We start from the raw sequence: 26587 nt of genomic DNA on the forward strand, positions 1-26587 counted from the left end.
TGGATTCAGCAAGCCGGCGCTCATTTTTTAACCACCTGTCTTTTAAAAAGCGCCGTAGTTTTCTCTCACGTATAAATTAAACCCTAAGCACGCAGCTTCCCTGAGCCTCAGCGACTGTGAGGTGCCGAGCCAGGGGAGGTCGTGGTGAGAGCTGCATCCCGGCGGCCACAGCACGCTCCGGACACATCCCTAGCTGGCACGGCAGCGCCCTGGGGTCTGGGCAAGGCGTGAGGAGACAGCCGACACCGCGGGCTGAGGGACGAGTTCCCCTTCTCCTCTGCCGCTATCGATAAGCAGCTTCCACACGGATCTGAAGGCACCGCGTGAAGCGCAGCTTGGCCGGCGAAGCCGTTTTCATTACGGAATCACAGAATCAGTTAGGCTGGAAAAGACCTCTGAGGTCATCGAGTCCCCCCAGGCTGACCCAACACCGCCGTGTCAAGCAGACCGTGGCACGGAGCCACATCCAGTCAATTCCTGAACACCTCCAGGGACGGTGACTCCACCACGTCCCTTTGGCAGCCCATTAAAACACTTCACAACTCATCCCGTGAAGAGATCGCTCCGTGTGCTTCCTTTTTTTTTTTCCAGACGACACCCACTGCAGTAGGCGACCACTCCAACCCAAAGCTTTAACACCTCACAGGAGTCGTGAAGTTTTTTTTACTGGCTTTTTTGCGTGTTTGTTTTTCCAAAACGATTTCGGCAACTTTGAACCAGGCCCCAGTAGCACACACTGCGCCCCTTAACACTAAAACTGTAGTTTAAAAAAAAAAAAAAAAAAAAAAAAAAAAGAGGAAGAGGAGGGGGAGGAGGCGGCGCCGCCGGCAGTGCGGTGCGCGTGCGCGGCCGGGCGTGCGCCGGCGCACCGGGGGCTGTCAGCGCCTTGCCGAGCAGGGGCGGCTGCGGCCCCGGTAAGTGGCGGCCGCGCGTCCCGCCCTCCCCGCCCCGTCCCGTCCCGTCCCCGCCGCTGTCGGCCGGTGAGCGCCGCCGCGCCGGCCCCTGCCGGGCTGTCGCGGGTTGTAGGGACCCTGGTGTGGCAGTGGGAAGCCGAGGGGGTGGGCGGCGGGATGGGCCGGGGCGATCCGGGGAGCCCCCCGGGGTGGCGAGGCCGAAGGGGATGCTGAAGGTTCGTCCTGTCCCGGGGCCGCGGCGGAGAGCGAAGGAGCTCGGCGTGCCCGCGGGCAGGTGTCCGGCCTTTGCCCGACACGGACGGGCACCTGCGTCGGTGCGAATGATTCGAGCTGAGCCGCTGCTGCCAGGGAGGAGCCGGGCGGGTCTGGGGCTGCCGCCGCTGCTTCCCCCGTGCTCTGTTCGGAGGGCTCGCTGCGTTCCTCTGCAGGAGCAGGGGCCTCCTCTGCAGAGGGGCAGCGGCCTCCCCCTGGGAGCCTGTCGCCCCCGCTGGCTCGCCTCTGGAGCGTGAGTCCCCAGGATAAGGGTGCGATTGCAGCTGGAGCTTTCCTGGGTCGGCTTGGGACGTAGTTTTGTTCACTTCTGCCTCTATTTTGCGCGGAAGATGTATGTAGTTTTGACTCACAGCTTCGGTGTGAAATTGACGTGGCTTCCAAAAGTTTGCTGTTCCTTTTGGGTGGTTCTACAAGAGCCTGTGTGCCTCGACGTGTTAGTTACAGTGTGCCGGCTTCTCATTCTGCTGACAAGGTCTCCTTGATGTGCCTGGGTTGTGGCTATAGATGTTGTAACTCTGCGGGATGTATTCAGAGTTTTTAATAAGGGCAGTAATTCAGGATAAATCTCTCTGCTGCAGAATACCATTTTTGTAGTAAATTCATATTTAAAAGTATAATTCTTTTAAAATTTTAGGTAGAGCCCTTTTAGCTTGGAAATGGATTGAGCCAAACGAAACTGGAGTATTCATTCCAAAGCACAAGTGATGGAAATAGATCTTGCATGTTTTGATGAAGAGTAAGAAATGAAACATGGTTTGAGTTAGCCAGGCCAGTAGTAAAGAAGTACAGGAGTTTACACTGTAGAAATAACTCTGGAATAAGTTCATACTTATGCATGTAATTCTTGAAGGTACTAGAGATACGGAACTTGAGACACAGACTTAGGCTCTTACAGAGCTCAGGGGCAAGCCTTGCCTGGAATGTTCTTTAGCCATGATAAGTTATAAAATTGGGAATTTTGCTAATGCTCTACAGAGTCTGGCTAGGATGTAGTTAACTTTCTTTATAACAGTCTGTACAGCCTGTGTTTTGGGTTTGTGGCAGAAAGAGTGCTGCTCACACTGCGGTGTGTGGCTATGGCTGCAGGGGACTTGTACAGTGTGAAGTCTTTCTCTTTTTCCTAATCTGCCCTCCACTCCCCTCAAGTAGGCTGGGGGTGGGCAGAGATTGAGAGGGCACAGTGGAGACATCTGACCCAAACTGGCCAAAGGGAAATTCCCTAGTGTATGTCATACTTAGCAATAAAATATGGGGGTTTTGTTTCCAGGGTAGTGATTATTCAGAGACTGGCTGGAGCGTTAGTTTGCCTGTGAGGCGTAGTTTGCTTTGGTTATTTCTTAGGGGTTTTTGGGTGCCCCCACCCAATGTTTCCTTCATATATCAATTTTGCTTGTCCCATGAGTTTTCTTGCTTTTGCTCTTTCAGCAAAAAGAATCACTGGATCACTGTTCTGCTGAGATTAAGTGATGTGCTGGATTTATGAATGCAGACTGCTCTGAAAATAGATATTGAATTTCAATGAATAATATGGGTATGAGAGAGTATAATCTCTAGCTGTGGTAGCAGAACCTAAAATGTTCTGTTTGGTTGCAAGGCTAAAGACATAAAATGTTGGAAATAATTTGAAGCAACGAGGAGCTCCAGATACATTCCTTAGAGGTCTGTGGACACCGTGGTATTGCATCTTCGGTGATGGAATCCTCCCTATTTTCTGTTTGTAGCTAATGAAGTTTGAGAGAACAGGTCTGCCTTGATGGACAGCAGATGTTGCCTTTTCCCTGTACTGGTTTGCCAGCATGTGTTGGGTTCACTAGAAATTCTGCTGGAGACTGAGGTGAAATACTTGAATAATTTTTCCCTACACCCCTGATGGACTAGACTGATACTGTGAGAAGGGCTGAAAACAAGAGTAGGAAATCAAAAAATTATCCATCAGAAGCCTAAATGGAAGTGTTATATCGTTAAGTCTCTGTGTTTGGAGCTTCCATTGCCTATGTTTCTCCCCAGTTTTGGTAGCAAAATTGACCTATTGCTGCAGGAGGGCTGTGGTTCTCTCAAGTCCACCCAACTGTAGTTCAGGATGAGTTAGGACTTTTGCTTGAACTTTCTACAAGATTCCATTATGCTTGCCTTATTACCCTTTTAATAGGCCAACCTACCCTTAGATTAAATAGTATCTCTTCTTTTAATGAAGATTTTAATGAAGATTTGTGGTGGTGGGTTTTTTTGGTGGTATTTTGTTTTGGGTTTTTTTTTTAATTCAAACTTAGAGCAAGGTAAATGCAAAAACAGCAACCAAAAACTTTGCAGGGGAACTAATGAGACTGAGTTAAGTGCCTTCAAATGCAGTTGTTGTAGAATTCCAATTTCTTCTCTTTAGAATGTGGTTTAATGATGCTTCTGTCAAGTTTCACCACTTTTATTGCCAAGGTTAATTCTCCAGTTGTTGACTTTGAAATTTCACATAGCCATCGAATGAAAAAAGGTGGGCTTTAAAAAATGTTTTATTTCTTTTCAGTCCTGTTAAGTAATGAAGGCATTCTGAGGTCCTGATCAACCATGGAGGAAACGGATAGGGAAGCAGTTGCAACAGCTGTTCAGAGAGTAGCAGGAATGCTTCAGCGTCCTGATCAGCTGGATAAAGTGGAACAGTATCGCAGAAGGGAAGCTCGTAAGAAGGCTTCAGTAGAAGCTCGACTCAAGGTACAAAGTTGGATAAACCTGAGTGTCTGTGGTGTATCATGAGTGTACTTTCTTTTTTTTTTCTGGTTTTTGGGGGAGGTTTCTTGTTTGGTTGGTTGTTTTTTTTTGGTTTTTTTTTTTGTTTTTTTGTATTGGTTTTTTTTTTTTTGAATCTGCATTTCAGCCAGATGGATAGTTTTAAACCAGGAACTTCAGTTTTTACTCTGTGTCCAAACCAGAAAATCTGTGTCGTGAAAGTAATGCAAACTGACATTGTACATCTTACTAATGTTTTATTCAAGCATTTCAAGTATTCTTAGGTCTGCAGTTTATTCATGGACAGCTACCCTGCTGTGTAGCCTGTCAGCCAACAAAGCTTTGTGTTAGTGATTGAATACTGAACTTGTAACAAAAAAATTGATGATTGCATCTGAGGTTCAGTCAGTTTGCCCTCTGACTTTTACATGGGTTTAGGGAAGATAGCTAAAATACATCACGTTTTTGTCTCTTGTGGAAGTGACCCCCATGATTTTGCTCCTCCTTCCCATGTGTACATGTGAGTGGCTGCACATTCACACACACGGACTTAGCCTGAAATAGGAGTATGGTCATCCTGTGTTTATTGTCTGTATGTTACTCAGTTTCTTGTTTTCTTCTTTCAGTGTTATTTGCCAATAGTCATTTTAAACCACTGTATTAAGCAGGTGGAGTAGAGTCTTAGAAAAGTGTTTTGGGACACATTTTCTCAGGTCAAAATGGCTGGTATACACTGTATCTAATCTTATATTGTACTTAGTTTATCTTATAGAAATTTAATGGCTCTTCCTTTGTGGCAGTCTGTATGAAGTAGAAGAAAACCAGTTTTCTTTCACAGTGAAAAAAAATTGGATTTTTATATATAATGTGCTATTTATATATAGCAAATTACATGTTGATTTTTGTAGCATAGAAACAGAAATTTTTCTGATGACTTGGATTGGGCTTTTCAGATTTAAGTCAGGAAGCATATAGAGTTTATTAATAATGGATCAGCTGTTTAGTTACTGTGATCTATTTATAATATATGAGCACAGTCATTTGCCTGGCTGCTTCTATAGACGGTCATGACTAAACTTCATAAGTCTTGTAATTGCCTAAATCCACTTTATAGCTATTTTCCTTATTGTTTGCATTAAGTTAATTCAGTCATCCACAGGTGGTTGGAAATAATACCTGTTCCCAAAAGAAGTTCAATACCCCTTAATCCACTCAGGATGCATTCCTGAAAAAGGTGCTGGTTAGTGATGCAATGGACAGCAGTGCTGATTTTCCCATGAGAATTACTCTAATGGATGGGAGCACAGAGAGGATGTAGGAAGTACTCTTGCTGTGGATTTCAACTGTATCTATGTGTGGTGTGGAAGATGGGGAGACAGACATCAGGATTATCAGCCAGAGGAGTTGCTGACTTCTCAGATTGAATTCTGAGAATTCAGAATTCATCTGAGTGAATGAACACATGGGAAATCTTTCAGTGTGAGCATGTTAGGTGCTTCTTTCTAACTGGATATGCTGCCATCTTTGTCATCCCATATATTTAGTTATGTTCATTTCTTATGTCCCTCACTGCATTTCTTCCCATGTAACACAAATTCTTAGAGGAAAATCTTCTTTGAAACATATCAAACTTACCAGTTTTGTATATGAGACTGATGGCACTCAGTGAAGCGATATTTTTGGGGTTCGGTACTGGAACTCTGAAAGAATATGTGGAAGAACACCAGCTAGCATTGTAGAGTGGTGCTTTTGGCTTCTGTAGTCCAGAATGTAGAAGAGCTGTTTGAAATATATTTCAGACCCTGTAAAATTATAATTGTTGGCAGCCATTTTTGGTTTTGCTCTTACTCCATCTATGGAAGTACTTCTTTGTGAAGAAACAGTATAAATACACATATCCTAGGGAAGTTTTTAGGTTGTGGATGTTACAGAACATAACCATGCACGAGTCCTCTCCCTTTTGATTCTTAGCTGCTGTGCAGTCGTGGATTGAGCCATAGGGAGACCAGGAAGCAAGGATTCTGGCTTCATGTTGAAAGTTGTCACTTGAAAAAACATAAAAAGAGAAGTTTTTAGCCCTTTTCCCAGGATGGCTTAGTTTTGTTTTCATTTTTTTAATACGGTGATGATCAGTCCAATCAAAGATGAATATGCATTTTAGGAAGCAAAGTCTACAATGCTAGGCTGGGACATGCTTTGTTCCCTGCCCCATCACCCCATCCCCTGGCCCCAGCTGAGTATTTGAAGACAAACTGAACATGGATGGATGTCTGTTTTTGGAATTTTCCATGTCTCTTTGTGTCAGAGACTGAGATCCCTGACTGTTTCAGTTCAACATTATCAAGTTAGTGCAAAAGATAAATGGACAAAAATTTGAATATGTAATAGTTGGAAGATCTGCCTCAGAAAAAATTATCAAAGCAGAAGTATTGAATATTTAATGATTATGTGATTTTTAAAATATGTTATGGTCAGCTGCAGAAGATTGTGTTTGAGTATCCTAATTATCTCAGTTCCTGTAGAGGAAAAATGTGTTAATGCAGCAGTTCTATAGATAGAAACAGTATAAAAATGCCTTACTACTGCTTAATTGTGCTGAGTCTGCCAGGAAAATACATTTTTATCAATAAAATCAGCATGTCATAATTTGAAAGTACATAAATAATCTTTGTTTAAAAATCACTGCATTTTTTCTGGCACTTTACCAGTACATTTAAAACACAGTAAATGTTGTTTGCAGTTACCAGGATTTCCTTTTTGGCTTCTAGTATCCAACAACAAGTTCCACAACTATCCAAGCTTTTGGGCCTTAAAAGTCTGGCAAAAAATATGTTTTGAGCTTAGCAAAACGATTAATGCCTCATTTTCTTTACTGGTTCCATCAAGTTCCCGAGTTATACAGCCGAGTTTTCACTGATAGCTTGCTTGTCTTTTGAAGCCTGTTATTTCTAGTTGCATTTTCCACTCCCCTGATTTTACCTTCATAACAGCTTTTTAAAACTTTGTATCTGAAAAATGTGCTGTGGATGTGATCGGATTTCTTTCACTCAGATATGCACTATAATGCATTTTCTGTATGGTGTCTGGATGCCTGAATGATATTCAAGCCTAACAGCCTCTTTGAAGAGTCATTATTTCAAGTGTCACTTGTCACAAGACATCCATATCAATAACCTGTCTTTATGCCAAAATAATCTAGTAGTTGCATTGTTGGTCTGGTCATTGATGTTTCACAGCGTGAAAATTATATTCAGTTTAGGATTTTGTTATTTGTTTTGACTGAATTGCTTTAGGGGCTTCTTTAGCCTCCAGGAGCTTTTGGAGTTTTTTTAAGAACATTCCAGAATTAAATTTGGGCTTTTTTAGAGTATTTGCTGTTGTGTGTAAAAATTTGTAATTGCATTAGTAAAATGCTTTTGAGAATCCATACATACCAAACATTCTGATGAAACATCAACTTTCTTTGATATCCCCCTTTGAAATTAATTTATGAAGGAAACGCAGAGAAATCTCATTCCTTTGATCCTGGTTTAATATAGATTACAAAGTTTACAGTCCATCTCCCTAAGCTCCTATGTTAGTTTGTGGGTGGACTAATTGTATCTAGGTCCTTCAAAACTAGATACAGCTTCAGAACTTCAAGAAAATGGTATGTGGGCACACACAAGCTTTCACACTTCTAGTCAATTATAGTATTTGCTTTTTTTTCTGCTGAAAATGTTAGATACGGAAATGAAAATTAAATCTTGAATAATGTTGAAAATATGAAACTTATGAAGATTAATACGGGTTCTTACTTTGTCTTTTTATATTTAAGGCAGCAATACAGTCACAGTTAGATGGAGTACGAACAGGTTTAAGCCAACTGCACAATGCACTGAATGATGTGAAGGACATTCAGCAGTCTTTGATAGATGTCAATAAGGACTGGAGACAGAGCATCAACACTATAGAAAACCTCAAGGATGTTAAGGATGCTGTAGTGCAACACAGCCAACTAGCAGCTGCTGTAGAAAATCTCAAGAATATATTTTCAGGTAATCTACTGTTCTTTATATAATCCATCACATAATGAAAACACTTTCATATGGTGCTAACAGCTGTAAGGTTGTCAAGTAATGCTGAGAGCTTTAAACTTCACTGGAAACAAATAATTAAGGAAGAATGACCTACACATCACATACAGGAAAATAACTGGTAGACATTTAATATAAGTTGTGCTGTAGGAACTTCTAGTCTGGCCATCACACAGCTCACAAAGAAATTTCTTGCAAGCAATCGGTAGCTGGGATAACGTGTTTAGTATAAAAGACTGAAATATGGAAGCAACAAATACAGAAAGACTATTTGTGAAGTTCTGGTGTGTTGCCACCTGAGCTGGACATACAGCGAGCCTGTTGGGTACAAATAGTATGAAATTATTTTAGGAGGCAAAAACATTTTGCAACACTGTACTGTGCTGTACACTGTCTGTGAGGGTTTGCAAAATGAAATAAGATTAATAAAATGGATATTGTAAAGATAAAGAAAATGTGATTATCACTTTGTGCAGCTGTGGTGGAATGCACACTGCATTCCATCTTGAATCATGGTGAATTCTTTGCCAGGGCTTCTCTACTTATAAATAATTTAAAGTATCTTACCCTGTAACAGGGACTAAGCCTGTCAGACTAATTTGATTTTATTTAAGCACTATTTTCTCTCCTTTTATCTTCTGATACTAATACACAAAGTGTACCTATAAAGCAAAATTGCTTCCCAGCCATAGCAAGTTGATTAGTTTACTCTTTGTGTGTACCTAACCTCTACAGTATCAGATACAGTGTGCAACTTAAAGGAAAGTGTTTACATGCAATGTCTAGCAATTAAAAACAAAGAACAGCAAAATTACGCATGTTCCAATGTGGAGTTGTTTTGGGGGTGTTGTTTAGGTTTATGCAGATGAATGCAACTGAGACAATAAACCTTTTAAGGCTTTCTGAGAGGCTTTTAGTATGAAGCATCTCCCCCTGGAGCTGTTAAACAGTATGGTTGTATAGCTCAGAGATGATCAAATGTTTTATAAACAAAGTGGTTTTTATCATTATTGAAAAGACAGTGACACACAATCATTAGAACTTTTTGTAAGCTGCCAGTTTTATCACTAGCTGCCTTTTTTGCAGTGACAGATTTTTCTGATGAGATTTTTCAGTTCTTCCCCCACAGGATCCTAATCTTCCTCTGTAGGATTCCTCAAATACTGAAAAATAATAGACAAAAGATCTTCTAAATATTTTAGCAGCATAGGTAATTATCCCTATCCTTCATTTGTGCCTTAAGCAGTCAAAAACTGTTCAAGAAGGAGGTAAAACTTGGCTTTTTTTGGGTTTATGCAGCCTCAGGTTCAACGAAGTGAGCGACTTTTAGTCAGGCAAGTTAAAAGCCTTTTATGTAATGTATAAGAAGGCCAGCACTGTTGTTTGTTTCATAGTAGACTTTCCAGGATTCTTTTATTTCTTTTTTGGCATCAGGAGAAAAAGAGAAAGTTGTGTTGGCACTATGATCTTTGTTTAGACACTGATCAAAACGTAGCATTGTAGTTAATAGTGTATAAAGATAAGTAACACTTACTAACAAATTTTGAATATTTCAAAATTATTTCCTTCAAAATATCTAAAAATAATTACTGCAGCCATTCCCCAGCTTTTTTCCTAGTACTTTTATTGTCTTGTATTAATTGTTTGTATTTTGTTAGCAGTGTTATACTCTGTGATTTTTCTTCTTTGCCTGCCTTTCAGTTCCAGAGATAGTCAGGGAGACCCACGACCTGATTGAGCGAGGGGAGCTTCTGCAGGCTCACCGGAAACTGATGGATTTGGAGTGTTCTCGTGATGACCTGATGTATGAGCAATATCGCATGGACAGCAAAAACACACATGACATGAACCTCATCCACACATACTTTGGGGATATGCAGAAACTGTCTGAGGAATTGGCAAAGCAGCTTTGGATGGTGGTTCAAAGATCTCTTGTTACAGTCCGTCGAGATCCAACTTTGCTTGTCTCTGTTGTGAGGATAATTGAGAGGGAGGAGAAAATTGACAGGCGCATGTTAGACAGGAAAAAACAGACTGGATTCATACCTCCTGGCAGGCCAAAGAAGTGGAAAGAAAAAATGTTCAATATTTTGGAGAGAACTGTGAGCACGCGGATTGAAGGCACTCAGGCAGACACCAGAGAATCTGACAAAATGTGGCTTGTGCGGCATCTCGAAATCATCCGTAAATATGTCCTTGATGACCTGCTTGTGGCCAAGACCCTGCTGGATCAATGCTTTCCTCCACATTATGACATTTTCAACAGGTTGCTAAACATGTACCATCAAGCTTTGGCCACCCGAATGCAAGAACTTGCTGCAGAGGATCTGGAAGCAAATGAAATTGTTAGCCTTCTAAGTTGGGTTTTGAATACATACACTAGGTAAGGCCCCCTTATCCTTTCTTATTCCTTTGTTAGGAATAGGAGGAGGAATGCAAAGAGGAGACATGCAAAACAGTTTGTGCTAGTATTTGCATGTCTGTTAACATATGAGAAGATAAAACAGAAAAAGGATAATATCAAACTATCAAGTTCTTTACTATTCATTACACATTTTGCTTCCTGGAAATTGCTCCTTAAAACTTTGTTTTTATTTTATAATGTATAATTTTGAGTTGCTTAAAATTTTGGTGCAGTTAAAGACCTTCATGAAGCTACAGTCACCTTGTATTTGTGTACCAGTTTGGTGAAGTATTGGGAAGAACAGAATACTGAGAGCTCGTGTGTGAAACAAAATGTTTGTTGTGGCCACGGCCCCGGAAGATCTGTATGATTATTAACTTTCTATTGTTCTCTTCAACAGGGGGTGGGACTGCTTCAGTTGCCTCATTACTGTTAAATGGAAAGAATGTGGTAACTTCCTTTAGGTTTTCTCTCAAAACTGTGTGATGATTTGTTTATGACAGTCTTACGCTTATTTTATTTAACTTGTCTGATTTGTTGGGATTACTTAAGCATTGGGGAGGGTTTGTTGCTTTTTTTTTTTTTTTTTTTTCCCCAGGTAGAAACAGCTCAAATGGCAACTGTTTAGTTTTTGCTGGCATGTAGTTACTAGAGCGACTGATTTGTTTGGGAAAAAGTGCTGCTAGCCTTTCTATGGCTCATGACTGTAATCCTGTTCTGAATAGCTGGCACTGACCCAGGTTCTGTGCTCTGTGTACTTTTGATGTCTTCAATTGTTCAGTATCACTAATGCAACAAGTTTAGACACTTGGTGGGTTTAGCATAAAGCACATACGTAGGAGGTAATACTGTTCTGGAGAGTTCTCTTAACCAGCTTTCAGGTTTGTGTTCAGCACTCTGTGCTGTACTCTACACTGCAAAGTCCTCCTGGATTTTTTTCCCTGCAAGGAAGAATCAGGAGCACTCACTTCTGTATGCTTATATACCCATGCAGGGTATAAGAAAGATTGCAGCCACTAATAAGCAGAGTTAAATGGCCTTTTTTCCTTTTGAAGGCCAGAGGAATAACTCTGCTGAAAATCAGAGGTGTGAATCCTTCTCATGCGTGACCTTGGCAGAAATCTCTCAGGCTCTTCATTTGTGTCTTGGGGCTTATGTTCCAGTAAGGCAATTCTTGGTCTTAAAATTGCCCTTCTGCCTTCCCCCAGAAAGCAGAGAAGATTGGTATTGAGTTAGACAATTCAGAACTAAAGCTCTAAATCTGCGTGTTCCATCATTGGGAGGGAGCAAAGCCAGTGTTACGTCTGTTTACAAAGCAAACAAGTCTTGCTAAAGCAAGTCATGTGGCTTGTAACACCTGGTGGCTTGGTCTTGTGGAGAAAGGGAAACTGAGAGGTGTTTCCCTTTCTTTCACACTACAGGATATCTGAGAATGCTCTTCTCCCTGCATATCTGCATAACAAATAGGATGGAAATTAGAGGAAATACCTTGAAGGAAAAAATTAAGGCTTTGACTTTCTCTCTTCTCTAAAAAAAAAAGCCCAAGAGGGCAGTACAGGAATTGTATTCCTGTATAAACAGGATGATAATTACTGGAAAAGGTTTCCTAGAGAAGTTGTGGATGCCCCATCCCTGGAAGCGTTAAGGCCACCTGGTCTAGGGGTGGCATGCCTGCTCATGGCAGGCAGGTTGGAACTAGATGGTCTTTAAGGTTCAACCCAAACCATTTTCTGTGATTCTATGAGAATTAGCCATTGTGTGTTGGTAATGCACAGTGGGAGAAGAAATCAGCTCAGGTTTCTGAGTGGGAAAGTAAAGTTCTTAACAGGGATAATTGCAGAGCTTATCAAATCACAGTTGCTGGACATCTTTTAACAATACAGTAAACAATTCTCTCTAGGGATATGTTTATAATAAACTAGGAAGGAGAACAGACTGGCATCATGAGAACTCTGAATAATAGAGGGAAAATATAAATTTGTATTGTATTTTCATATTGAAGCTGCACTTCAAAACCAAATGAGAGAGTACTGACTGAAAAGAAGCATTGAGGTTTTTTTTCCATGTGATGAATTGATATAGTCATGCACAACTTTTTTTCAGTATTTGCAGCGTAGGAGTTACAAAAGAATCATGGGGCTTTCTTTATCAGAGCATGTCTGCATGGAAGCTTTTTTTTAGAAATATGCTCAGCTCACAGCTCAGAAATAAAATGATGCTACATGTGGAATAATAGCCTTTAATATTTGAGTGGGAGTTTTATTGTGCTAGGTGGGTTTCTCTTCCATGTTTAAGTCAATGACAGTTTTGGAAACATACTCTTATTATTAAATCTGTGCTGGGTTGGGACCAGGACTCCAATCTGTGTTTGAGGAAAATTATAAGTCTTGCAAGATCCCGATGCTCATATTCATAGCATCATTTTATGAGATACTGATCAAGTGTTGACAAAACTGCTATGAGATCACCAGGATTGCTACAGATATTGTCAACAATGTTCACTTTAAGGAACAGAAGGAATGCTACTATACATACAGCTGGATGCTGTCTCTGGAGCCAGTATCTCTTTTCACCACATAGAGCAGCATTGGTGGCAGAATAGAAGCTTTCTAAAATGCTGTTTTCCAAATTACAATCAACTTGAAATTTCAAATATAATTGTATTAACTTCTTGTTGAGGGTAAATAACTTCCCAACACTTAGAAGTCTTGTGCCACTTGGAAGAGGGTTGTCTGTCACTTCTTTTCCCCTGGGCACTTGATTGTGACAAACAGGAAAGAGAAATTGTGTATAGGAAGAATCTTTATGTTGTGAGCTAAAGCTTGTAAAAGCTTTTGGTCCTTGTTTTGGGGTTTCAGGTGATGTGCTTTGAGAAAAGATTTATGTCTCTGTGGCCTTGTGAACAGGGATAATGATGTATAATGAAGCTAGAAATAATTTCTAACATGGTGCAGTGCCATAAACAGCTTCTCATGTTTCCTCTAAATCAACCCAGAGCAGGTCCTGCTATTACGTGTGTTCTTTCTGTAAACAGCAACAGAATGGAATTCAGTTTTCTGAATAGACTGAGACACTTAAAATAATTTCAACCTCTTTTCTTACAAGCTAAGAAGATGCTATTAGTGTAGGATGTTCAGTTACAGTAGCTTTTATGGTTTCAAATACAAGAATTTTGGTATTTTAAGTTGGTAGCTGTAGTGGTTTTTTTCAGTGCTTTGAGATTTATTTTTTCCAGGGAGTGGAAGCAACACTGCTGACTCCTTGCATGTACCTAGAGAACAACTTCAGTTTGCAGAACTATACAAACTGGATGCTTGTTTAGGAATTTAAGTGGCCATTTGTTTTTATAGTAGCCTCTGCAAATACAGAATTTGTGGTTTGCTTCTGAAAAGCACACTATAAATGGAATGTGAAACAATTTATGTTATTATGATTGAATATATTTCCATCAGCTGTTAATAAAGCACTCTCTGAAGAGTGTGGGTTTGACTTATTGATTTTTTTTGAGCATGAAATATTAAGAGTTCTTGCTATGTTGTGCTTTGGCATAGCTTTGGGGATTTTTTTTATTACACAAGCCCATCATTTTATGATCTTATATAGATGCAAAATATCACTGTAAAGTATTAAATTTGTATAAACCTTGTCAAAATATTTTGCTTTAGTTTCTTTTAAATCCTATAAAATCAAGAACTTTTCTTTGCAAGCAATTGCTCTTATACAGTACCCATGAAGTGTACCTTTGATTTGTCTTGAAAGATGCTTCTTCCTCTTAGATTAGCTATATTCTTTACCAAGACGGGAAGCATAGATAGCTTTTCTCTTAATGTATTTTAATTTTTACATGGATGTAATACAAGTACCAAAACAGAAGCTCTTTTGAGGATCTGAGAACAGTAATTCATACTTGTCACTGATCTTTACTGTTTTAAAATTCAAAATGTATAAATTGTCTGTCATCACCTCTGAAATTTAAAAGATACATAAAAATGTCCCCTACAAAGAGCCCACAGGCTGAAACAGTTGGCTTTTATTTTGTTTCAAGTAATCATTACTTCTTGTGCTGTAGCTTTTACATTCTGTTCTTTCATTCATATAGTTTTATTTACATTTCTTGTAGATGTATTTATTGTTGCACTTGCTATTAAAAGCTTTTTGAAATGTGTAGGTATTGGAAAATTGCCCCTTACAGTAAACATACAGAAGAAGTTGCACAGTTTTAAGTTTTTATGTCATTTTTCTTTATTAATCTGAAATGTTTTATTCTTTTTTCTTCTTTTTTTTTTATTCAGTGCAGAGATGATGGGAAATTCAGAACTGTCTCCTGAAGTGGATGTAAATTCTCTGGATGCTCTGATTTCACAAAATGTGGTAGACCAGCTTCTCAGCAAGTATATGTCAACACTCACTGTGAGTAATAACAGTGCAAAGGCACATTCAGATGAGTTTATATCTTCATTAGTACCTCAGTGCTGCTCCTCCATCAGAAAAAACTGTGACAAATGTGAATCCAACACCATCACTTTTATGAAAATGTTCATATCCTATGTGTAAGTTCCTTTATAAAGTCATAATCAGATGATTTTATATATGTAAATCATGACATTTCAAGAAGTAGTTATGTTACAGACTATTAATAATAATTTATTAGAAATTAAGAAATTCCAGTCTTCATATGCCTAAATCCATAGTGCTGCTATGTTTGCACTTAAAAAGACACGAGGCAGTTTGGTCCCCATAAGTAGCTACACATCAACATTTGATACAGATGTGATCTTGTCAAGGTAATCAGGATGCTCATGTTTGCCAATTTGATTCTTTTAACAGCCTTTTTCCTTTCAAAGCCTGTTAACTGCATGAGCATAATTTCCTTTTGTAGATGCCATTTCAAGTGTATCTTAAGTGTAAAGGCTTTTTTTTTTGTTATCCTAAGAGTCACTAGAAACTGGTGAACTTCATGGCAAAGCCAGCATTATGTGATTGTCAGATCCACTAATTGCCTCCAAGAGTGGATATTTGGGTAGTTGTAGCTTTGGACTTGCTGTTCTTAAATTGTCCAATGAATTCCTACTTCTCCTAACTTTTGAAGGTCTGCCAAGCAGAGGAGGGAAATTTTTGTGCTTCTTTGGATGTGTCAGCTACTAAAACATGTCCAGCAACAACTACTCATCACAATAATATGAACAAACCTTGCAATGACTCAAGGAAGTTATCGCTAGAGGCTCTGCTTCCCATTAGCTTTATTAGGACTTTGATGCAAGTTTATTTTTCTGCACTTTGGGACAAAAAGCACATTGGTTTGTTTTCTCAAGCTACTTTTGCCTTGACTCAGAAAATGCCTTTGAATTAATTTTGTCCTTACTTAGCATGAAAATATACACGTATATTGTTTTTTTAGATTTGTTTCTTTCCTTACCTACTGAAAACTATTATGTATAGAATGTTACTTAATTTTATTTATAGATTATAAATAAAACAAAGTTGCTACTCTGTTAAACAGAATGGCTTTCTTTTTGCTGGTTTTGATTTTCGGTCGTATCTTTCTTTTAAGGCAGAAAATGCTGAAACTGCCTATTTGTTTCACTTCTACCTTATTTCTTTTGATGTTGTTTAAAAGTGGTTTTAAAAACAATGTAATTAGCTCTGTATCACTAAGTACAATTAATCGGGACTATCAACTTAAATACTGACATTTACAGCAACAAAAATATCATGAGAAATAAAATGCTAATAGATTTTAACAGATTTCTAGCATATTATTTTTCCAGTCACCTCAGCCTCAAAAAAGTCCTTGTAAATGCTGATCTTAAGGTGAAAAAAGTCACCTGGGCCGCTGTGTCAAAGCAGGATTAAGTCATGCAAGTCATATCTCATTAGCGCAATTCCATGCTTGTAAGGAAGAAAGGTAGTGCCTTATTTCACACAATTGAAGAGGGTACTATATGGACTTTTATGACCTTTCTGTTTGTCCACTGGTAATGTGTAATTTTGCATGGTAGGGCACAGTAATACACCTGTAACATGTTGGAAAGAGGTACAAACATTTATATTACTACAGGTTTTAAGCAAACGTGAACCAAGTAGAAAATAGGCAGAAATCACCAACCCAAGCAAGACAGAAATCAAGGAATCCAATTACGTATTTAAGCAAACATGCTGGTCTTTACTCTTGTGAATAGGTCTCTGCTATGTGTCATGCAGAAAACTGGCTTAATCTCCTTCTAAACGCAGTTGTTCTTGATATCTGTGTGCTGTACATTGTGCTGGGCAGATGGGAGGAGAGCCAGCCATTGTATCCGTTGCTGTGTTCTGCACCACTTGTGTTCCAAGAAACACAACCCATTTAATCTAATCCTGGGGTTTTGTCCCCAGCAGTAATGGCACCAGTTTCCTAAAACCTAGGTGTAAAAGGAAGTACAGGCAAATATGTGCTATTTTTCCTACATTAAGTATTACTCTTATTTTTTCAGCTGGGGAAAAATTCAGTTTGAAACCTAAAGCCTGAGCCTTAATAAATTCTTCCGAAATTAGTAAACATGTTGATTCTGACAAACTGATCTGCCCTTTGTGTTAGGAACACTCCCCTTCCAAAATGTGCTGAAGCTTCAAATTACACCCCTTGTGTTCCAGTACTAACCTTTGTCTCTGTCAATGCAAATTTTAATTTGTCTGTTACCTGTATCTTGTGGGAATGTCAAGAGAGGTCAGCATTATCTGTTACTATGCCACTCTTCATTATGGAAATGACTGCTATTCTAGATATTGTAGCAGAGGGTTTTGTTGTGTTAAATTAAATATTTTCTTTCTCTTGGTTGCTTTATTAAATGAAGTCTAACATCATTGGCTGGCTGCGAAAAGCACTGGAGACAGATAAAAAAGACTGGATAAAAGAAACTGAACCAGAAGCAGATCAAGATGGATACTATCAGACTACACTCCCAGCTATTGTTTTTCAGGTATAAGACAACTTGTTTATTCCAGAAAATCTACAGAAGCAGTACATGGATTTGGAGGAATGGAGGGAAGCCAAACTTTCTAGAATACTATTGTTTCTGTGTCTTTTGAAGTATATTGAGGTTTTTTTCCCCCTGTAGGGCTGTTAGTTGAAGAGATTGTTTCTTTGAAGGCTTTTGTTAACGTTTTTTACTTCAGTGCTTAAAGACATAGTTCTTTTTTATGTGTAGATTAGAAACCTGTTTTTAGTTGATACTTGTATTTAGTGAGCTGCTTTTACTTAAGTCTCTTGATGAAAAGCTATAGTATAAGCCCACCAGATGATATGTGACTTATTAGAACAGTTTTTGTCAATACAGTGCTGAGTTACGCTGTTTGTTAATATGGTGCTGAGGTAGTTAGGCATGTATTTGTTACTATAAATTATTCATTATATAAAAGCACCTTAATAATAGAATAAAAAGTTCTACTGAAGGTTGAAACTGTTGCTGTTTTAAACACTACTTCAGTTGACATAAATGCCTGTCCAAATTAAAACCAGAAAAGAGAAGGCTGTTTCTAAGATCCTTAAAAAAAAAAAAAAAAAAGCCACAAAAATACCCAAACCTGCACCACTCTGTTGTCAGTAGTGGAAAGTTTTGAAGTGATCTTTATCAACCATTAAAATGTCAGCTTATTATGCTCACTTTCTAATTTTTCTTTACAAATACTGTGTTAGGTACCTTCAGCGAAGGATAGATTATCTCTTCTTCCTGCATTTGTTTCCCACTGTATTTTTTTCCCACCTTATACCAGGATTTTTGCTACATTCCTTCACATTTGTATTAGTGCCAAGGTTTACTTCATTTAATTGTTTTCAGAAAGTATGTGATGTCAAAGAAACTGGTGGCTGATTATTGGCTCTAGTGTCATGCAGAGAAGGACTGCAGTGCTGAGATGCATGTAGCAGTGAAATTTTCAAAGTCATCTTAGCATAGAAACAGCTCATATTTCCACCTGGCTTTGTATTCTTTCTTTCTAGTTTGCCTCCTCTCAAACACAGTTGCCTGTAAGTCACCTAGATCTTGTACCTGCTTCTAAAGTTTAGAGTGTCCTTTACTTCACTGTTGTGAGCTCACTGCTTTCATATATGGGAGAAGCGAAGGAATTTGAGTTGTAGTGTTATTCATTACTAACTGCAGGAGCTGACCCTAGAACTTCGATACACCGTAAAGCTAAAGCACTACTGAATTAAAGAGATTACTGTTTTGCTGAATTAAAAATGCAGCTGTTTTCAGTATCAGGAGAACACTGCATTAATGGTTGCCAGTAATATATTAATTACATTTGTGAAAATAATGGTTCTTGGCAATATATTGATTGCACTTGTTAAAATAATGGCTCTTGGTTTAGTCAGTGGGCTTGTCTGGGAAAAAAAAAAGAAAAACCAACAAAAAGCATCTGTAGAGCCGGTGCTAGTGAGAGTCTCCAGGACTTCAAGATAGGAGTTCTGTCTTTGTTTTACCACTGATAAAGGCCTCTCTTTATAATTAAACTATTTTTGTCTTAGATGTTTGAGCAGAATCTTCAGGTGGCTGCTCAGATAAATGAAGATTTGAAAACAAAGGTACTCATTCTATGTCTTCAGCAAATGAATTCATTTCTAACCAGGTAACATAATGTTTAAAATACAAATGCTTTATCCTGTCTCAGTCTCTCTTTGTTCCTACAGTTTCAATACTTGTTTTTTTTTGTTTGGATGTTTCTTTTTTGCTTTGTCTTTCTCCTATCACATTCATGCCAACCAGGGTTTTCTTCTATTTCCTTTTCTTCCTTTCTTCCCTTCCCCAGTTTCACTGCAGAAGTTCCTCTGTGCTGGTGAGTGGTACATTCAGTTCCTGTCTGCAAACGGCTCTTAATTTTTTGAGTCAGTTCTGCTTTCTTTTATATCTCAAATTTATACCTCTTTCTCTAAAGGATGAGAGAAAACATCTTCTTGGTTGGATTCTGCCCAGAACAGGAGGACTAAACATCACACGAGCAAGACACTCTTTATAAAACACTTCTAAATACCTGACAGACCCTTATGAAACATTTAGTCCTATGGGTGTATTTGAGTTCTTACAGATTTGTGTCTGTTTCATGCCTTTCCTTATATGTGTTACAGGTACAAAGATGAAGCACAATTGTACAAAGAAGATCATCTTAAAAATCGTCAGTATCCTCAGTGCTATGTTCAGTACATGATTGCAGTTATCAACAACTGTCAAACCTTCAAGTAAGTCTGCATGTTCTTGCAGTACTGTGAGAAAAATAGCTATTGATATTTCAGTTGTAATACTACCTCTTCCCAGAACCTTCTCTTCTGTATGCAAAGCAGGTTTCAGTTAAGATAGTTTATCTGGCTAAACAAAGGCACCAAGTTTAAAGGTAGTGCTGTTTTGAGAAACAGGTATTGTGATTGCATTTGCCTTTGGCAAACCAAGACGTTACCCCTCACCAATGAAAAACCACGTGTTATCCCAAGAATTTTGTTGCCAAAGAAACATTTATATTAGCTTCCAGGTTTTGAAAACGTCATTTCAGTTAGTTTGTCTGGGTCCTGCCATCTTCTCTCACAGATCACCTTCAAGCAGTGTGGTCAAGGTGAACTGAACTGGAGAAAAGTAAAGGCAGACCTTCTGTGAAGGTGGCTCATGTTTCAGTGATGAGCAATCCAACTTCCTGTTCATTTGTATCTGCTGCCACTTGCAGGTCTACTCATCATCAGCAGTTTGCTGCCAACACACATGTAGTCTGCACTGACCACTCCAAAATCATGCTGGAGAATAAGTAAAGGCTTCCAAAGCAAGCAGCAGGCATTGTTTTCCCTTGCAAAAATAACCGTCCTGTATGTATGTATTCCAAAAATTTAATAGTAGTGCAATTGTGCACCAGTGGGTGACGAAAACCCTTTTTGTTTTTTCCTGTCACAGAGAATCCATCATCAGTCTGAAAAGAAAATACTTGAAAAGTGACGTGGAAGACACCTTGTTAATCAGTCATGCAAACATGGATACAACTTTAGACATCATTGCTAAAGAAGGCTGCTCTAGCCTGCTAGATGAAGTCTTCATGGATTTAGAGGTTAGAACATGTTTGTTTCCTCAAAAAAACCCAGAAGTATTATTTATAAAGAAAAAAATAATTCAGAATGAAGTAGTTGTGGAGCTTTTTGATTGCTAAATATATAAAATGTGGTTTTATATATGGGCTAGCAAAGGGTCAGTAAACATTAGTATTGTTCTTCACTGGTATAGTTCGCATGTAGGAGACTGGAAGGTTGCTTAATTAGGTTTCATGGGATGACTTAAGTCAGGTGCTTTGCATATAATTAATATTTTCTAGCAGATGTACTTAGTCTTATGTTGTTGAGTTGTAGGAATTATTTGGAAAACTGCTGCTGATATTAAGTTGTCATTGCAGGTACAGTTCACCTATAATTAATATATTTAATTGATTCTAACAGTGGGCCCCTTTTTGTGTGTAAGATTTCCATGTTTAGGAATTCTAGCTTCTTGTACAGAATCCCTCAGGGAAAGAATTAGTACTTTAAAAAAATTGGGAGTATGGGGAGGAAAACAGGGCAATTGGAGAAACAGCAGGAAATGGTGAAGAGAGATGCTCTGGGACTTGATAGATTTGTAATAAAATTTTGAACTAATATAAATACTTTGAGTGGCTCACATAAGAAAGGATGTGGGAAAAGCATAGTTTAGAAATTGACAACACTTAAAATTGTCTCACATTTTTTAGTAACTGCACCGATCTGATGAAACTGTCAAAAACCTAATCTGATCTCTTGTTTGTCACCTTCTCAGCCCCATCTGAATGAGCTGATGACAAAGAAGTGGCTTATGGGGTCTAATGCAGTGGGGACTATCTGTGTCACTGTAGAGGATTATTTCAATGACTTTGCAAAAATTAAAAAGCCTTACAAAAAGGTAGGTGCAAAATACTCAGTGATACTTTGGTAATGTACTCTGAGTATCATGGTGATTTGGAATTTCTGAAAACCACATGGAATTCAGAACTGAAATGCAGAAATTGGAATTGATTCATTACTGGAAAAGAAAAAATGTTCATCATTATACTGCAGAAATCTGAATCTACTTTTTTTTTGTTCACAGGCATATAATAGTGTCGAAGACAGATCTAAGTTGTAGTATTTAGTCTAGGAAACTTCTTGGCATGTTACTAGATACTTCTTTCAGTTTGTATTTTTCTACGGCTTCTCAGATGTTTGTAGTGAGATAAATTAGCTCTTTTGAAACTAGTTTTCCTGGTCTGTAATGACTTTTTTTATAAATGCACATCAAGTAATTCCTAGTTTTATTATATACAATGAAGCCTAGTGAATTTGGTGCCATAAGGGTTAACAAATGCATAGCTATGTTTAAAGTGCTCTTACAACAGTAAATGTGCTAGGTTAGGATTTTTTTTTCCCTCTGGTCTGTCAAAGGATATCTGAATTTCTCTATTGATAGAAACAAGTACAATAATGTGGAAGATTAAAGGCAGGTTCATGTAATAAGACAGCATTAAATGATTGCCTAACATTTAGGAACCTAATAGAAGCTAGCAAGATCTGTATTTAGGTGAGGTCTTTGAATAAGATCTTAGAAGGGCTTAAAAGACAGTCTCCAAATCATACACTTACTCTTTCTTACATTAATTCTCAAAGTGATAAAGGGAACTACTCATAGTTTGTCTGATGACCTTTTAACGTTCAGTATTTGCAGATTCTAGAGGCCTTATTATTTAAGTAAATGTATTTTCAGTCTAGAAAAAGTGCACAAAATTAGTTAGGTCAGTCTCAGAATTAGTCTATATCCATGGAACAGCTTTCTTTTCCAGATTTAGTTTGTTACTGTGAGGTATGAGTGCTTGGCATGACTTTTGAGGTGTTAATACCAATCTCTGCAATCAGATATATTTCATCATGTAGCATTTATTGCCACCTTGTGGGCAAGAAGCTTACAAGCAGATTCTTTGGGATTCAACATATTTACTTTTGCACTGTCTCCCAGCGCAATAAAAATCTCCCATAAAAGATGCCATATGTTCTAGCACAGGCTGGACCATGCTTTGGTTTCCCTGATTTGCGATGGGATTTTTCCAGGTTTTAAAATATTCTTGGATAACCGTGTTTTGAAAGTATGGTTTTTAAAAGCCACATGATCAGAGCACCTCCAAGAAGACTGTAGCCCAATGAGAAGGACAGAGTTCTGAAAGACAGGAAATCTGGATCTAAGGCATTCTGCTTTACTGTTTTCCTCGTGTGTAAATTGAATGCTCTACCATACCACTGTTGGCTCCAGTGGAGTGTTCTCAGTTGTAGTGGAGCTGTTCTTCAGTTCCTCTCCAGCAGGATGGGCCATACATGTCAGCCCCCCACAGTCTGTTATGTGCAGTTCATTTTCCTTTGTGTAATTGGCATCAATTCCACCAACACAAGAGAAGCTGTCCCTGAGCAACCACCTAACTCTGGTATTTCTGCACTCTTGAGAGCAGAACTTGAAACTATTTTCGACTTCCAGTACTTTGCAATCTGTTGTTTTCTCCCTTTTCTCTTTTTCCCCCCTTTTTCTCTCTTTCCTGAAGCCTTTTATTCAAATTTTGACTGAAGAACATGTTTCAAGAACAACTTGAAACTGAAGTTTGATTGTACTGCTAATAAAACATGATAAATAGTTTGTGACTACCTATTACGCCAGCTTTTTATTAATCGTAAGTAACTTTGCCACCATGCTTAAGGGGAAGAAAAAACACCTGAGGACTTGTGGGATTTAAGGACTCTGCTTACATTCCTGTTGAAAAATAAGCATGTGAAGGTTTTGGGGTTTTAGTTTTGTACTTTATTTCCAAACCTCAGCATTACTCTTGCACGAATACCAGATGCTTCATCCAGGTACCAGTCGATATTTCCCATAAAAAGACAAGTGCAGAGCAGCAAATCAGTCAAGGAAGATCTGAGAAAGTGATTGTTCTTTGGTGCTCCTCAAAAAACTCAGACATGTTATTAAAGGTATCTTGGGTTTGTTGCTTCTTGTGATTGGCTCATTGTTAGGGAAGGAGAGATTTTCATTTCTGTTAGCACTGTAAAAATCTAAAACCACTCAATCTGTATTAGCAAAAATTGTATACTGGTGTTTAAGTGCAAATACACAGTTCAAAGCCTAAAAATAATGGCTACATCTGCAGGTATCACTGGCATAACCCACCACCTTTTCCATTTCTTTCAGACAATGACTCTTGAGGCCCATCGGCGAGTAGTTGTGGAATACATCAGAGCAATCATGCTAAAACGTATATCTTTCAAGAATGCAGAAGAGAGAAAAGAGGGTGCAGAAAGAATGATCAAAGAAGCAGAGCAGTTCAGATTTTTGTTTAAGAAGCTTGCAGCTGTAAGTATTTGCTTTGGGTAGTGCTGTTATCCTGGTAATTTACAATAACCACACATGTTTATTGCTTGGAAGAAATGGCTAGTTAAATCTCCATGTCTCAAAAATGTTGAATGACTTGGGAATATCAAAGATGCCAGCTGAGGGCACAGATGGAGATTCTGAACACACAGGCCAGCTGCTAAAATTCCTGAGCACCAGTTTTTACTGCTTTGTGTTTATACAGCTCTCTGCAGCTGAATATTTGAATGGCCTCCAAGAGATAGGTACCCTGATTTCATAGTAGTAAGTGAAAGAAAAAAGCAGTTAAAAAAAAAAAAAAAAATCAGTCTTTGCTTTTCCTGGCCAGTAGAAAGGTTGATCTGGTATCAAACAGATGCCATTACTTATTACCTAAGGAGCATGCAGTGTGTTCATTTGGATCAGTAAGATGATTATGTTGACCCCATTTAAAGTCCAGTAGAAATAGAAAAGACATGTTAAAAAAGGAATTTGAAAATCAATATACAAGACAGGGGTAAAAATTTTAACTGTATAAGGAACAGGGATCTTCAAGAAAGCTCCTAGGGCCAACAGATGACAAAATGCAAAAAGATTGCACAGAAAGATAAAGCCTGAAAAACTGGGGTAGTTGATGGGAGAGGTTGTGGAATAAAGGAAACAAACCATACCTGATTGGCAGAACTAGGTGACCTTGAATTAAGAATACTAAAATTAGTCTAGAGTTTAAATAGATACAGTTCAATCAATCAGTTGCTGAAAGCTGCTTTGGTGGCCAGATGACTTGAAGGAATGTAACAGAGGGACAGTTTTGAAGAAATGTTTCAGGAAAGTTCTGGCTTTCATGTCAGTTATTCTTAATGTTTATGCTCATAATTACCCAAAGTTGAAGACTGGAATGTATCACCATGTGGATAAATATAACATATTGTTAGTAGGACACTACTTTCTTCACTGATATTCTCAGAGTAGGTCTCTGAATGAAGAACAGGGAGAGAAAAGGATTATGGTGACAATTCATAATCGCCGTAATCGCCAGAATTATGGTGACAATTCAAAAATATTTGTTTTTTTTAATGTCTGAAAATTCAGCTTTTTGGGAAATTCAAGGGCATTATCAGACAAAATATTAATTAAAGGATTATTTGTAGATCTGAAGAGTACTGCTATTGTTATGGGACATTTCTAATATTTTTTGTTTACTTTTGCAGGGCTCTGGAGAGGACACTGAAGGACTCTGTGACATCATTGAAGCCATTGCAGAGGTTATCAAGCTGACTGATCCTTCACTACTCTATCTGGAAGTTTCAACTTTAGTCAGTAAATACCCAGATATCAGGTAATTCTCTTTGCCCTCAGATTTGATATATAGATAGATAACATCATCATTTCCTTGGGGTTTGGGCAAATTCTGAAATTTAAAACAGTGTGTAAATGTGTTCATATTTTTCATATTTTAGAATGTAACCACTTTCTTGTAGTAATAATATTAGGAAAGTAACGCTAATGTACAGTGTATGTGAGCTGGACTAGAAGTTACAACTATTTAAGTACTGCAGAGGAATACTAAAAATACTTCAGCTCTGTGTGTTTGGAAGAAAAATAGGTTTTAGAGTCCTAAAAGCAGCCAAAACAGTGCTTTATATTGAGCAGGAAAAACCAGTTCTGAGTGAGTAGAGATCTGATTAAGAATAAAAAAGTACCTGAAACTGAGTGAAAGGATTGGCAGTTAAGTGCTTTGACAAAATCTTTCTTGTGCAAAGCCTCCTAATGCCAGTTTTGCCCTTTTCCTTTGGCAGGGATGACCACATTGCAGCTTTGCTGACAGTGAGAGGCGATGCCAGCAGAGATATGAAGCAGACTATCATTGAAACTTTGGATCAAGGTCCAAGCCAACCGAATCCAAACTATGTGCCAATTTTTAAAGAAATTACAGTTCCTACTCTCACTGTGCCAAAACTTCTGAAGTAATTGACAACTCTGTGTTTGTGTGTCATTACTGCTCTGGGATCAACGGGTTTGAAATATTTGTGGGCAAATTTGGCAGTGCTATTTTGAGTGAAGTTCCGTATACATTGATACTTGCTAGGCATATTTCTTTCTGAAGACTTGGACGTGAGGAAATCCAAGATACCTGAAAGAAGGATTAAAGGTCATGTTTGAAGAATGAAGCTTTTAATGGCATGGTTGGTTTTTTTTTATTTTTACTGACCCGATTGTCACAGCTGGTTTTGCTGTCAGCAAATACATTTTTCTTGTGGAGTATGTTTGCACAGTGCACTGCAATGCTATATAAAGATATTTATACCAAAACCTGCAGAGCTGTATTAGTGCTGGATATACTAACCTACATCACTTAAAATACCTAAGCAGACTCCTTTAGAACTGTCTTTATATGGCACTGCATTCAGTGTTAATGTCAATCCACTTTCACATTATATTTTGTGTATGTACTTACTTTGGTGTAAAATAGTTTATTGCAGAAAACTTAATTATGAAATCAGTTTCCTGACTTAAAGGACTGATTGAAATTGCTACAGTGCAATTTGATTATAGGTTGAATAAATAAATAAAGACATAAGGTACAATTTTTTTTTTTCACTGATTCACTAAAAACAGCACATAAAGCACACTAGTTCAATAAAATGTTAAACCATCCCTATGTTCAGCTATGATTATTTGCATCCTTGTAGATTTACAGAGCATGTAAATCTTTTTTGTTGTTAAGTGTGAATAAAAATTGGATTTAATAGTTTTCTGAAAACACAAGATACTGGGTTTTATTTCCAGGGTATTTTCAGATTAATCTAATTATTAAATAGTGCT

The 26587-nt window shown here is 38.3% G+C and overlaps 1 protein-coding gene across 3 annotated transcripts; it reads left to right on the forward strand.

Annotated features, from left to right (window-relative positions):
• Positions 1-849: 849 nt before the first annotated feature.
• EXOC3 (exocyst complex component 3) lies at positions 850-26419 on the forward strand. Of its 3 annotated transcripts, none has more exons than XM_053957494.1 (13): positions 850-914; positions 3706-3890; positions 7723-7942; positions 9683-10364; positions 14678-14795; positions 17216-17341; positions 18889-18989; positions 19486-19596; positions 20294-20444; positions 21179-21301; positions 23603-23764; positions 24973-25100; positions 25561-26419. In XM_053957494.1, exons 2-13 carry the CDS (start codon positions 3747-3749, stop codon positions 25730-25732), a joined length of 2238 nt encoding a protein of 745 aa, XP_053813469.1. In that variant the 5' UTR covers positions 850-914; positions 3706-3746; the 3' UTR covers positions 25733-26419. The 3 variants fall into 3 exon arrangements, with proteins under 3 accessions (XP_053813469.1, XP_053813479.1, XP_053813461.1); XM_053957504.1 differs by lacking the exon at positions 850-914 and adding an exon at positions 961-980; XM_053957486.1 differs by lacking the exon at positions 850-914 and adding an exon at positions 2909-3021.
• The last annotated feature ends 168 nt before the right edge of the window (positions 26420-26587 follow it).

This window comes from Vidua chalybeata, chromosome 1 (genome assembly GCF_026979565.1).
Source record: "Vidua chalybeata isolate OUT-0048 chromosome 1, bVidCha1 merged haplotype, whole genome shotgun sequence".
In the NCBI taxonomy this organism is placed as follows: domain Eukaryota; kingdom Metazoa; phylum Chordata; class Aves; order Passeriformes; family Viduidae; genus Vidua; species Vidua chalybeata.